The 16,998-nt window shown below is 38.2% G+C and overlaps 1 protein-coding gene across 1 annotated transcript; it reads left to right on the top strand.

The window, feature by feature from the left end:
- Positions 1-1,256: 1,256 nt before the first annotated feature.
- LOC105733859 (large ribosomal subunit protein eL29) lies at positions 1,257-1,875 on the top strand. The gene has a single exon (XM_064380310.1). The coding sequence runs from the start codon at positions 1,284-1,286 to the stop codon at positions 1,755-1,757; it is 474 nt and encodes a 157-aa protein (XP_064236380.1). The 5' UTR covers positions 1,257-1,283; the 3' UTR covers positions 1,758-1,875.
- Positions 1,876-16,998: the final 15,123 nt, after the last annotated feature.

The raw sequence follows: 16,998 nt of genomic DNA on the forward strand, positions 1-16,998 counted from the left end.
TGAAGAAATTTTTTAAAAGAATAATAAAATTAAAATAAAAAATAATTTGCTTGACCTCATACAAACAAAAAATAATTTGCTTGACCTCATGCCATATAAAAAAGTTAAGTTGTGATAAATCATAGACCTAAAACAAGAGCTGAGACTAAAAAATATCTAGAAGAAAATCTTTGTGAACTTGGGTAGGCAAAGAATTCTTAGATAGGACACACAAAACATGATTCTTAAAAGAAAAATATTAACCAGTTAGATTTTATCAAGTTAGAAACATCTACTCTTTGAATAACATGATTAAGAAAATGACAGACTAAGACAAAATGTTTGCACACCACTATCTCATGAAGAACTTTTATTTAGAACATATAAAGAATTCTGGATAAACCTGGAAACCATCATTCTCAGCAAACTGACACAAGAACACAAAATCAAACATCGCATGTTCTCACTCATAGACGGGTATTGAACAATGGGAACACATGGACACAGGGAGGGGAGCACTATACACTGGAGTCTGTTGGAGGGGATTGGGGGGGACAGTGGGGGGTGGGGAGTTGGGGAGAGATAGCATGGGGAGAAATGCCACATATAGGTGAAGGGGAGGAAGGCAGCAAATCACACTGCCACGTATGCACCTATGCAACAACCTTGCATGTTTTTCACATGTACCCCAAAACCTAAAATGCAATAAAAAAAAGAAAAAAGAATAATAAAAAAAAAAATGCTGCAAGGAAAAAAAAAGAATTCTTACAATTCATAATTCAATAAGAACAAATATAACCCAATTTTTTTAAAAAAACAAATGCTTGAAAGAAGATATGCAAATGGCAAATAAGCAAATAAACATATGAAAAGATGCTCAATGTCATTAATTCTAAGGGAAATACAAATAAAAAACACAATGAGATAACAGCACACACTCATTTGAATTTTTTTTTAAAGGAAAGAAACACCAATAATACCAAGTGCTGGTGAATGCAGAGATATGGAAATCTCTCATATTGCAGATGGGAATCATCAGAAACTGAAAACACCCCAAATATCTTTCAGTGAATAAAGAATCAAATTATGCTACAACCATACAAAGAAATACTGTTCAGCAATAAAAAGGAATGAACAGACTACTGATTCATACAATGTGGATGAATCTCAAACCCATTTTACAAAGTGAAAGAAGACTCAAAATGCCATATATGTAGAAATCTCACATTTATAAGACCTTATAAAAAAGGCAAAACTAGTCTTCCGGTCCTAGGCGCTTCAGGAACCGCAGCTTAGGTGCAGACATGGCCAAGTCCAAGAACCACACCACACACAACCAGTCCCGAAAATGGCACAGAAATGGTATCAAGAAACCCCGATCACAAAGATACGAATCTCTTAAGGGGGTGGACCCCAAGTTCCTGAGGAACATGCGCTTTGCCAAGAAGCACAACAAGAAGGGTCTAAAGAAGATGCAGGCCAACAATGCCAAGGCCATGAGCGCACGTGCCGAGGCCATCAAGGCCCTCGTAAAACCCAAGGAGGTTAAGCCCAAGATCCCAAAGGGTGTCAGCCGCAAGCTCGATCGACTTGCCTACATTGCCCACCCCAAGCTTGGGAAGCGTGCTCGTGCACGCATTGCCAAGGGGCTCAGGCTCTGCCGGCCAAAGGTCAAGGCCAAGGCCAAGGATCAAACCAAGGCCCAGGCTGCAGCTCCAGCTTCAGTTCCAGCTCAGGCTCCCAAAGGTGCCCAGGCCCCTACAAAGGCTTCAGAGTAGATATCTCTGTCTGCCAACATGAGGACAGAAGGACTGGTGTGACCCCCCCGGGGTGGCCATCTACATGGGGCTGGGGTCCTCCTGTGCTATTTGTACAAATAAACCTGAGGCAGGAAAAAAAAAAAAAAAAAAAAAAAAGGCAAAACTATAGAGACAAAAATAGAGCAGTGGTTTCCAGGGACTGAGGCAGGGGAAGAAGTTGATTACACTTGGTATTAGCCGAAAGGCCGAGAAGCGGAAGAAGTTGATTACAAAGGAGGCTGGGAGATTTTTGGGGTGAGGGAATGGTACTATATCTTGATGTGGTAGTGGTTACCCCCTTGCATTTGGCAAAACTCATAGACCTATTAAAGGTAAATTTTACCAGATGTAAATTACACCTCAGTAAGAAAAACCAAATTCAATTCCTATTTCATGCCAGATTAAAAATCAATTTTAGGTACATTTGTTGTACTGGCCCGAGCATAGAAAGTCAATACCAAGACAAAAGTATGCCAAATTGCAGGGTCTTTATTGCCGGCGGCCACAGAGGACTCGCGTCGCTCCAACCCATGGCCCCGAAAGGAGGGTGTCAAGACCATTTATACCCGTAAAATCACCTCGGGAGTGAGGGTGAGGGGCAGGGGTGAGGGTGAGGGGCTTCAGACGTTCTGAGGGCTAGTGGATTCTGTAAATCACCTCCTGGGCGGAGATGAGGGTGAGGGGCTCTGGACATTCCAGTGGATTCCTGGGTGAATATGAGGGTGAGGGGCTCCGGACATTCCGAGGGCCAGGGGACTTTTGACATTCTGATTGTTACTTAAGTGGTTCACAAAAGTCAAGATAAGCATTTGTTTACACATTGTCTGGGTAGGATGGAAATTACAGTCCTTAATTACTTATTCACATTTCGGTTATAGAGAGCAGTTTCAACAGAAAGCTGTAGTATGGTTGAGGTATGCAGTTTTATGGGGCTTTTACCATATCACACATTAAAGATTAAAACATAAAAGACAAAATGAAACATTTAATACCCAACACAGGAAAATATAATTTAAGGTCTTAGAGTAGGGAAGAATTCCTTAAATAAGACACAACATAGGAAAAGATAGATATATTTGATTACTTCTGTTCATCAGTTCATCAAAAGATGCACAAAGAGAGTGAAATGCAAAGCCCCAAATGTTAAGATTTTCAACATTCATAATTATTAAAAAAGTATCAAGAACATACAATTAATTACTACAAAATAATGAAACAAGTACTCAAACAGAAAAAAACTGACCAAATACCACAGTCAACTGACTTTAGTTATGAACTTTCAAACGCACACATCTGAATGTTCTGTTGATGGCCTGGGATATTAAGTGAATAGTAAGATTAAGTCACAGAAGAATATCTAAAGTATAATCCCATTGGTATCAAATTCCAAAACAGACAAAATTAACAATGATTTGCTTGATAGTACGTATATCAGCGATTAAACAGTAACAAAAGGTGAGGGAATAATGGCACAAAATTCACAACGATGGTTCATTTTGAAGTGATGGGGGAAAGGAGGCAGTTACAGGTTTTCTATTTCTTAACCTAGGTGGCAGGTTCACACATTTTTTTTTTATTATGTAAAGTGTGCATATGTGTTTTATATACTCTTATGTTTATGATTGTGTTTGTTCAAGTCCTCTAAGAAACAGATGCCAAAAATGGGGGTTGAACATGCAAGAGACTTATTAGGGAAATGACTGGAAATGAGACTGTTAAAGAGACTTATTAGGAAAATGATCTGATACCTCTGAAGGAAGAGAAGGAAGCAGGATTAGATAGGCAGAACCTTGGACTGCAGCGTAGTTCTAAGAAAGTTTCAACCAGATCCATAATCCATAAGGAGTCAAGGTCACCCATCAGAAGTCCCTATTTTGCAGGAACAGTGTTCTTGTCATACCTAGCCACTGGTTGGGATCAGCCTTGGAAATCATGGTCTTGGTATTAATTCAGAGGTGCTTTCAGAAGGCAGTAGCTGTGATGTCGTTCAATTACATTCCCCACAGCAGGAGATTTGACAACTGCATTTTTGTGGCTGCCACGATAGTATGTTTCAAACTTTTTAAAAACTAAATGGTAAGGAAAATGGGCAAAGGATGTTCAACAAACAGTTCCAGAAAAGAAAATCAAATGGCCCTTAAACAAATAAAATGATGTTCAGCATCACTAAAACTGGGACAATTAATTTTCAGATTAAATTGCATTGAGAGGCTCTTTGAGGATTCAGGTGATTCCAAGTCTAGGGCAGGGAAAGTACAAAGGCAAGGCTAGCTTTTTGTTCATTACGGAACAATGTCATCTAGCACATGTAGAAGCAACACTGGCATTAGAAAAAAAAAATCACCTTTTTCCAGTCACCAAGGCAATAACTGATTTGGCAAAGATAGCCAACGGATGCTAAAACACGGCGCAAAGTCTCACCCACCAGTTACTGACCAAATACAAACTGTACATTACCAATAGAGAGATCCAGGGCTCATCAGCCTTAACCAAGTAATCAAACCTGAGGACAGACCCAGTGGGGAAACCTGAATGTGCGTGTCCCAGCTCACCTCACACTTTCAGGGCCTGGAGCTCAAGAACACACATAGGCTCAATGCCATTGTCTAGACATTTAAAACTTGTGAACTACCAACTTTCATAACGTACGTTTTATTCTCCTATCTTGACAAATATACCTTTATAATGTGTATTAAATGCACGTAAGATACATCGAAAGCTATGGTTTTCAAACAAGGTTTTTTAGATAACTGAAACTTAGAAAAATATCAAAGACAACTGTATTTTATGATTAATTTTACTTTTATTTATTTATTTTTTGAGACAGCCTCTTGCCCTGTCACCCAAGCTGGAGTGGCAGTGGCGTGATCATGGCTCGCTGCAGCCTCAGCATCCTGGGCTCAAGGGATCCTCCTGTCTCAGACTCCTGGGACTACAGGCATGCACCACTATGCCCAATTAATTTCTGTATTTTTGTAGAGATGAGGTTTTACCATGTTGCCCAGGATGGTCTAAAACTCCTGAGCTCAAGCAATACACCTGCCTTGGCCTCCCAGAGTGCTAGGATTACAGGTGTGAGCCATTGTGCTTGGCCTTATTATTGTGCACATGTGAATGTTGTATTGCTATGCTGTGATTCTGTAATAAAATAGACACGCATAGTTTTATAAGTTATATATTTATTTGGAAAAAATTACTTTATGCTGCTTTCACTTTACTAAAATCACTAACTAGGTTGTTATAATTAGTGATGTCACAAGAATTGTGCCCTGTAGATAGTAATAATCTAAAAGATTAAAAATATAAAATATAATGGTATTTAGATAGCTAAAATTTGAATATTTTATCAAAAATATAGGTTAAATAAATATAAATATATAAAAATTAAATTTACTTTTTATATATGCTTTCCAAAAATATTAATTTTCTTCTAAATATTAAAAATAATCTATTAAAAGGCAAATACAATTTGCCACTAACAAAAATCAAAATTTTATATAGGGTTAAATGAAAAGTATTTAATAAAGCTGCAAATATATTTCCTTTTTTTGAAAACTTAGTGAAAGCTTATTACATACTTACAAGGAATATGGGGTTTCTTTCCAATTCAAGTGTTCAATAGTCATCCAGTTACCCATATAAATATTAGATATTACACTTCACACATATATATGAACTGTTTGATACTAAAATGTGCAACTGTGACAAACACCACGCAAAATTATGAGTATTTCTGGAATCTCAGCTTCCAAGGTTAAGAAAAGCAAGGAAATGGATGCTTGGTAGTACTAGAGGCAATCCTTCATTATGCAAGAGTCTTTTGCATTCATGTTGAGAAGAATGATTTGGTGAGTTAATTTGTCTTGTCCCCTAAGTACTTCTACCCCTCACCTCCTCATTGAATGCAAAAGCAGTGTCCCTCCATCATGGGCAGTGGGCACAAATCTAACTTTTCAGGGCACTGATAGCAATCACTTTGGCTTCTAAGAATACAATGTGAAGAAGCATTTCCCTGGGGCCCAAACAGTGTTAGTGACATCAGGAGGAAACAAGCCAATGAACTGAGAACGGCACACTTTTTACAGGACAATTGGCCTGGTCTCCTTGAAAAGTTAATATCATGGCTGAAAAGGCTAAAGGAATTAGATTAAGAAATTAAGGCCATATATCAGTCAGACATACCAGATGAAGCTTGATCTATTCCTGGTTCCAAAAAGTAAAACATTTATAAAAGATTTGGCACAGTTAGAGAAATCTGAACAGGGACTGGCTAGTAGATGATACTATGAAATTATTGTTAAGATTTGTAGCTTTAATAATGGCTTGTGGTTACATAGAAGAATGGTTTTATTTTTTAGGAAGTGCACACTGAACTCTTTAGGAATAACCTGTCATGTTGTTAGCAACTTACTTTCAAATAATTCAGGAAAATATGTTTCTCAACTGAGAGACTAATAAACATACATATCACGGTGGGGAACAGGTTGTGGTAAACAGGCTACAGCCTGTTCATAACTCTTAGGAATGTACATTGATAAGACCTGTAGAACCAACAATTTAACAATGTCTAATGTGCAAACCCACAAAGCTTTTAAGGCAAAAATTCCATCATTGGGAATTTACCTTACAGATACACTGGTACATGTGCAAAATGGTTCATGTCCATCAGTAGAGAAATGATCAAATCAATTATGACACGTGCATACAATGGAGTACTACACAGGGGGAAATAGATGCTTTTAAGGTAGTGATACAGAACGATCTCTATTACTAAGTGGAAAAAAAAGCAAGGCACTGAAATTATTACAGTGTGATCCTATTTGTTTAAAAGAGAAGAAATATTTATGCATAAATTCTTTTTTTGGCAGGATGCATAGGAAGTTAATCACAGTGGTGTCCAAAAGAAGGAGAGTCAGGTCTCTGAGATGAGAGGGATACTTTTCCCTGATGATCCTTTTATACTTTTTGAATTTTAAATATGTGAATGAATCACTTACTCAAACCAATTTAAAAACTATCCACAAAATGAAAAGGCAAGTATCATGAATGTCAGACAAAGGTTTAATAACTATAATATATAAATAATGTACAGACCATTAAGAAAAGAAAACAGAGGGCTGGGTGGTGTAGTTTATCGTTGACATTGTTTATAATGCTGCTGTAGGTTGACCTTTAACAGATTTCATTACCGGTTTTAAATTGTCTACATACACTATACCCTCATATGGCCTGTACCCAGGGTAGACTGCTGCCATTGTCCTGCCCTTAGTATGTGTCTGGCCCAACAGAACACTGGGCAAATGTGATGGGCAGGCAATTGACACACAGGAAAAAAAAGAGAGAGAGAGAGATGGAGGTGGAGAGATGGGTAGGGAAAGAGAAAAAAGAAAAGCCACCTTGAAATAGGTTCAACTTCATTACTAATCTTTAAATCCAAATTAAAATACCTACGGAACAGCATTTTTCACAGGGGATTCTTAAGACAGTAACATGCCATAGTGGAAAGTAATTGAAGAAGTGAGAAACCAGATTTTTAAATATTTTTAAATGTTCATAACCACTGACCTCAAAATTCCATTTCTGGAAATTTATCTAAAGAATATAATCAGAGGTGGGAACAAAAGTGTATTATTTACAATAGAAAAAAAATGAAAAAGTAAATCCCCATAATAAGATATTAAGTAAATTATATCTACATTATGAGAAACTATATAAGCAATCATTAAAAATAATGCTACAAAATAATGTTTATTGACTTGGAAATGTTAACAAGGCCATTAAAACCATACGTAGCAAAAAAAAAAATTTTAACATGATAAAATTAACATAAAATTTACCACTTTAACCACTTCTTGAACTCCCAACCTCAGATGATCCGCCCGCCTTGGCCTCCAAAGTGCTTGGATTACAGGTGTGAGCCACCACGCCCGGCCAACCACTTCTAAGTGTACAGTTCAGTGGCACTAGGTACATTCACATTGTTGTGCCCCTTCTACCACTACCCATCTCCAGAACTTCTCTCATCTTGTAAAACTGAAACTTCATATCCACTAAGCAATAACTTCCCATTTCTCCCTCCCTTCAGTCCCTAGTAACCACAGTTCTACTTTCTGTTTCTATGAATTTGACTATTCTACGTACTTTATATATAAGGGAACTCATACAGTATTTGTCCTTTGTAACCGGCTTATTTCATTTTGCATGATGTCCTCGAGGCGCATCCATGTTGTAACGTGCGTCAGAATTTCCTTCCTTTTTTTTTTTTTTTTGATCTTGTTGCACAGGCTGTAGTGCAATAGCGCGGTCTCAGCTCACCACAACCTCCACCTCCCAGGTTCAAGCAATTCTCCTGCCCCAGCCTCCTGAGTAGCTGGGATTACAGGCATGGGCCACAACGCCTTGTTAATTTTGTATTTTTAGTAGAGACGGCATTTCTCCATGTTGGACAGTCTGGTCTTGAACTCCCGACCTCAGGTGAGCCACCCACCCCAGCCTCCCAAAGTGCTGGGATTTACAGGCGTGAGCCACCGTGCCTGGCCAGAATTTCCTTTTTTAAGGCTGAAAAATATTCCGTTATTTGGATATATTATATTTTCTTTATCTATTTGTCTGTCAGTGAATACTTGGGTTGCTTCTATCCTTTGGCTATTGTGAATAATGTTGTTATGGGTGTACAAACATCTGTTCAAGTCCTTGCTTTCAATTCTTTTAGATGTACACACAGAAGTGGAATTGCCAGATCATATGAAAATTCTAGTTTTAATTTTGTGAGGATCTGCCATACTGTTTTCTGCAGCAACTGCACCCTTTTTCATTCCCACCAAGAGTACACAACAGTTCCAGTCTCCACACCCTCACCAACTCTGGTTGTTCTCTGTTTTTTTGAAAACAGTCATCCTATTGGGTGTGAAGTGGTATTTCATCGTGGTTTTGATTTGTACTTCCCTAATATTAGTGATGCTGAACATCTTTTCATGTACTTACTAGAAAGAAACCATTTTTGTAACAGGAAAAAAAGTTTTTATATAAATATTATATAGGGGAAAAATGAAAAGAATAGACATTAAAATATTTACAGGGTACTAATATACTGTTTAGCAAATACTGGCTCCCTTCTCCAAGTATCACCATGGGAGGAGTATAGTTCCCTGCCCATTCAAGTTGGACTTCTCCACCATTGTGACTTGTTTCGGGCAATGGAGTATGGCAGATCTGATTGCAGGCCTTAAGAAATATCACGTTTCTACTATTCCTCTCAGTAGACATGTTCCACGTAATCACTGAGTTTAAGAAATAAAGTGACATCTATGAAGCAAACCTAAAATTGGCCTGTAGTCTGAAACAGAGCTGCCCAAGCTTACCCATGAAACTGTAAACAAGAAATAATCGCTCATTGTTTTATGCCACTGAGATCTTTGAGGCCATTTGTTACACTGAAAAAGCTAACTAGTGCATAGATATTATATCTGGATAGTGAAATTAAGTGTTTGTTAAATTATCTGTGCTTCTAAGTATTTTTCCAATTTTCCACTATAAATATGTACTGTTTCTAATATTACTTAAAAACCTAAAATATTTCATGCCAAATATAACAGTGTTTTTTTCTGATACAGATCACATATTTTAAAAGTATATTTCTTTAAATTTTTAATTTGTTTCACAATAAGCATGTCTTACTTTTGTAACTAAGAAAAAAATAATAAAGATTTTGTTTTCTTTATTTTTTTTCCTGGAATAATGGTCATTCATGAATCCCAAAAGGGACTTCGAGGATTTAGTAGTGAAGCCAAGTAGACTAAGGATAAATCATCCTTCTTTATTGGTTGCTTGGGGCTGGGGTGGGACTGGAAAGTGATTAAAATGGCACTGAGTTTTTATTTGGGGTGTTAGAAATGTTTTAAATTTGGATTGTAATCATGGTTATAAAATTTGCTAAGGATCATTGAATTATATATTCAAAATGGGTGAATTTTGTGGTATGTGAATTACCTCTCAGTAGTTTTTTTTTAAATTTCCTTTACGTGACAATTTAAAGGAATAGACTTCAGTTTCAAGAACTGAAACTACAAATAACTCTTTGTCCTAATAAAAACACAAACAACAATAACAATAAAAATAAAAAATAAATATACAGACTCTCATTGAAAAGGAGGTTGGGGAGGGGGAAGCCACACCCCTGAATTTAACAGGAACACCTTCCTTTCACTGTGAAAATTATGATTTGCAATCACATTCTCCTGAACAGTCTCAGATCGTCCCAGATAGCGTGTAAGAGTGAGGTTTCTGGTCAGAGGCTTAGTAATGGGATGGATTCGTGTTTTTGGAAGCCAGTAAAACTTGAAGATGGGTTAGGAGACACGTGAAGCAAAAGCACAACCGCACCCAGCTTGCTAACAACTGCAAGATGCAGACGCCATCCACTGCCCCCACGTCTGCAGGCTAACTAGTTAGTTGCTAGTTAAAACTTACAGAATATTAATGAATGAATTGAGTAGCTCCTTGTAAGCACTTGGAATGTAACCAAACACTCTATGGTCGGTTCAGAGGTTAGCTTACTTGAACCAAAACAATTTCCAAATTATGTAAACTAGTCCAGAGTACAGTAAAAGCCCTGTGCCCCCTTCCAAAAGTCCTAAATCAGCCCCTCTGTCTGGAAGTCATCTGTTTGTCAGACCTCTGTGCTGACATCTAACTCTTGCAATTTGAAAGTTGCCATAACAACCAAGGGGAAAGTTTTGCTCAACAGAATATAATCCAAAAGCAATTTTTAAAAAAACCCTTTGAGCAGCTTCTAGAAGCCAAAGGAAATGTGAATGATGCACACCCCAAAAGTAAAATGTCTCACAAGTATAAAATCTGGGGATCACAAGGCAAGAAACAGAAAACGAGATGGCACTGTCAAATTAACAAAGCTGGAAACATGGCTAGCCCAGCCACCTCTTTTTATCCTGAGCGCCTTACACATAAGATGTCCAAGAAATGTTTGTTGACTCGATCTGATTGGGAGCTATTCAAATCCTTATTTCATGTCCCAAAGAAGAATGAGCTTGTTTCATTTGAGTTGGGACCCAAATGCACTAAATGGATATGAATTTCTGAAATCCCAGTACTTGAAATGATTGAGCTTTTATCATTGTGCTTCTTCAACCACTTTTGAGTTAGTATTTGATTTGACAACAGTTAAAAAAAACTGCTTTTGCAAAAAGTAAATTCAATTAAGACAAAGTAGAAAATAAGACAATTTAAAACAATTTGTTTTTGAAGCGTAATTCAGGGGAAATTCTTTCTCTGTGTATAATAGGAATTCTCTTATTTTTCTATGCATTATTTATTCTGTCTTGTCTGATGAGGGCCCTTGATTTTTTTTTTTTTTTTTTTCATATCCTTTGCGTTTCAGGGAACCCCTTCACATTTCAGAAGGAGGTTGGAACTATGTCTGGCCAATCAGAAGTCTTACACTGCCCTTGCCATAATGATTGCTTTAGGGTCATACACATGACCCAATCAGAACTAAGAGTCAATGCTGGCCCATTGGCTGAAGAAACTGAAAGAGTTCATCTAATCTCATCATGCTTATTTCTTGGATTGTGAGGGACTGTGGCATGCTGCAAATAACACTGCACCAACAGATAAAAGGACTTGAGTTTTAAACTTGGCTTTGCTTCCTACAAGCTGTGTGACCTTGGACAAGTCACTTAATCTCCTGGGGTCTCATTCTCCTCATCTGCAAAATTCCTTAGAAGTTTCTGTGAGGATTTTATAAAAGATTCATATGTGGAACCACTTTATATGTTACAATGCCTTACTGAAACATTAGGCCTTGCCTTTTGTCTTCACGGCAGCCCAAAATGAAATTAGCATGTAGGGCTGTTTGGATCCAGTGCCCTAAAAAACAAAAACACTCCACAAGAAGAAGAGAACCTGAAGCCACAGAATGTCACAGCCAAAAAGGAGCATGGGTGATATCTGGTCCATCCCCCACATTTCTCCAATAAGAAAACTCACTCTATCTACCCTTGAAAGGGAGGAAATGAGGTAAGAACAACGATTGCAACTATTCGAGCAAGTTCCCCTCATTAACTTAAAGCAATCAGATAACAAACTATGGCCTTTTAAGACAAAGGCCACGCATGTGTTTTTGTAATGTGGTTATCTTTTCCTGTGGTAAACAGCGTCATCTGCAGATAAATGACAGTTACAGAAAAAAAAAAATGGATTGACCAGTCAGTTCAACTCATCCACACAGTTAGCCATCCGAGTTCTAAGATGGAAGGAAAAGAACTTTGCAATTGAAAAAATTGCTGAGCCATGTGTCTGAAATGCTTTAAAAAATCACAATGGGGATTTTATTTATTTTTTTTCATTTTCCCTGTTGGTGAGAACCACTCCTGCCAAGAAATTATTTGCCAAATGGTGACCTCATTTATGATGCTGGTAATGTGATGTTTAACAGCTGACATGTGACCAGTACTTCAAAAAAACTGGGTCCCTTCGCTTACACAACAACAGAAGTGTTGCAAAAATTCAGAGATGCACATGGAAAATTCAAGAATTTAATATGAATAAGGGTTACTGAAAGTCACATCTGGTCAATTTTTCCTCATTTATTTATTTATTATTATTACTTTTTTAGAGACAAAGTCTTGCTCTGTTGCTCAGGTTGGAGGGCAGTGGTGTGATCATAGCTCACTGTATACCTTAAACTCCTAGGCTCAAGAGATCCTCCTGCCTCAGCCTCCTGAGTAACTAGGACTAGAGGTCTGCACCACTATGCCCAGCTAAATTACTTTTAAAGATTATAATAATAAAAACCCCTAGTACTCACTATGTACAGAAAGCAGTTTATGTATATTAAATAATTTAATCCTTCCCTTTCTGGAAAACTGGGACTAACTCTACGAGGCGGGTGCTGTTTTTATCATCCACAGGTTTGAAGTGAGGCCCAGAGAAGTTGAGTAACTTTCCCAAACTCTCACAGCAGGAAAATAGTAGAGCTGGGATTTGAACCTAGGAACTTGGCTCTATAGTCAGACTGCTTAACCACTCTATTATACTGACCTTTGTGTGATAATCTTGCACATGGAATACCTTATATTTTCTTTAAAAAATAAATTATATATGAAATTAAAATGAATTAAAACATCTGTTCAAATTTATCTCTTTCTAGAACACTCTTTTAATGACAGCATCAAGAGAAAGCAGAGTAAGAATGCAAGATTTGGAGCCAGGTCACTTGAGTTGAGGCAACTGACTAGCAGCTGTTTTGATCTTGGGAGTAAGTTCCTGAAACTCCCTATGCCTCAGTTTCTTTGTCTGTAAAATAGGGATAAGAGTGGTACCTAAATCCTAGAGTGTTTGCTGGGGTGATAGTGAGATAGAAAGTGAAATAGTTTATGTAAAGTACATAGCCCAGCCTGGGCAACAGAGCATGAAAAGCCATGCTCCACCTTCCTATGAGTGACCTTGTTCATCCCCCCGGAGATGAGTTATGATCTCCACAGAATTCTAAATAAGAAAATATTCCAGGTAAATCGGAAAAAAAAAAAGATGCCCTAGATTTACACAAGGAGACAGAAAAACCACACAGTAGTTCAAAAGCTCTCCAAATTAGTCCTCCAGCATTATATAGGAAAGTTAACAGATACGCACCTGACCATTCCCAGATTTTAATTAAAACCTATATTTTAGGCCTTCATGCCTGTAATGCCAGCATTTTGGGAGGCCGAGGCAGGCTGATCACCTGAGGTCAGGAGTACGAGACCTGCCTGGACAACATGATGAAACCTCATCTCTACTAAAAATACAAAACCTAGCCAGGCATGGTGATGCATGCCTTCAATTCCAGCTACTTGGGAGGTTGAGACACAAGAATTGCTTGAACCTGGAGGTGGAGGTTGCAGTGAGCCAAGATTGCGCCACTGCACTCCGGCCTGGGTGACAGAGGAAGACTCAGTCTCAAAAAAAAAAAAAATTGATTAAAAATAAATTTAAAAAAAAAAAATCTTTTATTAGTCAAAATATGACAGGTATGGCCACCCATCCAAAAGAGAGAACTCGCTTAATACATATGTGCTCTCACACACATACACACAAACACATACTTCTTAGCATTCTGTTATTTCATTCTACGTGGAAGCAGCAGGATGTGGATGCAGATGGATTTTTCATGTATTTCTCTTGGCATTATAGCCATATTTAATGTAACATCCAGTAAAGCAGAAATTTTAATTAAGTTTATGGCCTGACCATCTGTATTTGTTTGGAATTTCTGCCTCTTCAAAGCAAAATGTGAACCTGGCTTTAGACCTGGAAATATCTCAGGCTGCAACCAAAAGAATTAATCAACAAACTGCAAATGTCTGTTCTTAAATATAAAATAAGTTTAGAAGAGGTTGAAGCCTATTATCCAAATATCACGAAATACCTGGATATGAATTATATAGTCGCTAACTTATTCGGATATGCTTCAGGGAAGATGAAAGGAAATTTTTATATATTTTCAAGGGAAGAAAAAACTATTTCAGCATCAATAAACTGCCTGAGGATCATTTAAATGCATTTTATTTATGTCTCTGGGTTTTGATGTTGTTTTTCTTTTAATCTTAAGTTCTTTGCATTTTGTAAATGAATAAATCCTATGTACAATTCATATTTAAATGTTTTAGTTAATAATGGAGGTTTCTTTTCTTTAAAAGAGTAAAAACTCACTAATGTATACCAAATAAGAATAGTGAATGTGGCCAATATAAATTAGTAAGAAGCATTTGCACGAACTTGGAAGCAATGACAAAACACTTAAAATACTCTCTACTGTATAGTATAGGCATAACTTGGGCCTGCAGTCTCTTGTCTGCCTTTGAGCGGATGAATTGAGCTGCTCATAGTTCAACTTCGTATTCTCTGTGAAATGCTTGTTACCCAAATTAAAGGTGCAAATAGATGCCCAATTTGAAATGGAAAATCTGAATGGAAACCCTAAAACAGCATTGCTCAACTCCCTACTAAAATACATATGAAGGCAAAAATTCACAATGCTGAAAACAAGTACAGTCTCTTCACTGCCAGAATCTGGTAGGTCTTCCCAATTCTTGTCTCCAGAAAAAGAAACTGTCTACCTGGGTAAAAATGCCTTTATCTTTTCACCACCACCATCTTGCCCCATGAATTCAAGCTGAAAGACCAGTACAAGTCCTAGGCCAGGCAGAAAAATAGGAACTCTGTCCTCTTATAGGACTGTTGTTTTTTGAGGTGGTCAGGGCCCTGTGTCTCCCATTAAACTCACCCATTTCCAAACTAACTTTCTTCTCCCAACCTTATCCATTATATATACTGACAAATTTACTCATGCCACTGTGTGCCATGCCAGGCACTATTCTAGAAGCTAGGAAGACAGCAATAAACAACAATGACAGCAACAACAACATAGACTGCTTTTGTGAAGCTTATCCTCAAGCAGGGCACAAAGCAATAGATCTTCTGTTCAGAGACTCATGCTCTGAGAAAACAGCTCGGCAGGAGGTGAGAGTGAGATGGGAGTAGAACATTGCACATGGGGAGATGTGGTCTCCACAAGAAAGTGCTGTAGTGGGAACAGGGAAACCCCATTTTTATGTGCTCCATCCATTCAGAGTGATAAACCCCAGGAACTGGGTCTCATTTAATACAGTCCAGCAAAGCAGAACTAGACTAAAAGCCTGCTAGACAACAGGGAGATAAGCCTGCTCTATGTCATGTAGGATAAACCACAGCAGAGTAAGGGGGACAGGGAATGCAGGGGTAGGGGGTGGGAGTGGGGACAGAGTAGTCAAGGAAGGCCTCCTCGAGGAGGTGACATGTGAGCAGAGCCCTGAAGGAAGAGAGGAAGTGAGCCACGTGGATGTGTGGGGAAGAGCTGCCCAAGCCTATGCATGGGCGTCAGCCTCTGCTCCTGTAGGAACTCCTGGCTTGTTCAGTCAAGGCCAGTTGTTTCTGCCTACAGCATCTCCACAACATATCTTCCTGCTTCTGTATTCAGAAGCTTCTTTAATACAAACCTCCCCAGTCCCTGGGCAACAGACTTTACGGCTTACCTTCATGGTAGAAAGGCTGCAAGAGAAAGGGAAAAAAAAAACCTGGATTACACAGACAGTAAGTATAGCTGAGGGGTTTGCAAAAGTAGTATCCACATTATACCTATTCTAGAAAAATTATTAAATTTAAAATAAAAACATGAAGAACAAGAGGTTCTACAAAAGGATACGAATTAGACTTTGCTCAGTCTTGGCCTTTATAATAGTAAATTTTAGAAGACAATGAAGACTTTAGGGAAAGGGTCATGTGCCAGAATGCACATGTATGTATGTGTGTGTACATATATGTGCACACATATGTGTATGCACATGCACACATATATGAAGACAATAGTAAGTCATTCTCAAGTTTGTGACATCTCAGATAGTGAATCATCCCAGTATCTTGAGGAAATTTTTAGAAAATATATGCAGATGACCAAGACATATAGGACAAGTAAGACCTCTGGAAGAGGAAGTTGCAGCTAACAGATCAGAGGAATCCTCATGTACTCAGGCTGAGGCCTGGAATCAAGAGCGCCAGCTGAAGGCCCACGTGAGGGGGCCAAGCATGGCCCCGCAGCACTTCCTTCACCACTCCCTCTTCTGCAGCTCTCTCCTCACTTTCCAGTGCCAAGAAATGGGCTTGTTGCACCATATCCTTCAACTCTCAGTTCAGAGGAAACCTTCTGCATGTTTAGTGGCAACTTAAAGCAGGAATGAATAGTGTTCTCTTCCAGTCCTTGCTAACAATGGCTACATGGGTCACTCTGTTAAGAAACTGAACCAGGAGAATTACTTTAAAAAGGTATTTTCCCTGCACAAAAGCAGAATGACATAGTGCAACCTAATTGTCCTTTTTTCTGCCATGGAACATTCATGATGGTTTTCTGTGTCTTTAAAAGTCATACTGAGAGTCCTGAGTCATTGAGGTTTAATTGGGGAAGACTACTAAACCACCAATAACAGATATGATCTGTCACTGAGCCTCTTCAAACTCTTTCTTACAGGATCTGTGCACATTAATTAAACGTCAATCCAGCATAATCACAATTATGTTTTTTGAAAAAGGAATTATAAGAAAATGCACCCAAATGTTAAAGGAAGGGATAGTTTCTCTGGGAGGTAGACTTCTAGGTGATATTTTTTCTTCTTTATATGGTTAGCAGATA

This window comes from Aotus nancymaae, unplaced genomic scaffold (assembly GCF_030222135.1).
Source record: "Aotus nancymaae isolate 86718 unplaced genomic scaffold, 86718_ANA_hifiasm-v0.15.2.pri h1tg000025l, whole genome shotgun sequence".
NCBI lineage: Eukaryota > Metazoa > Chordata > Mammalia > Primates > Aotidae > Aotus > Aotus nancymaae.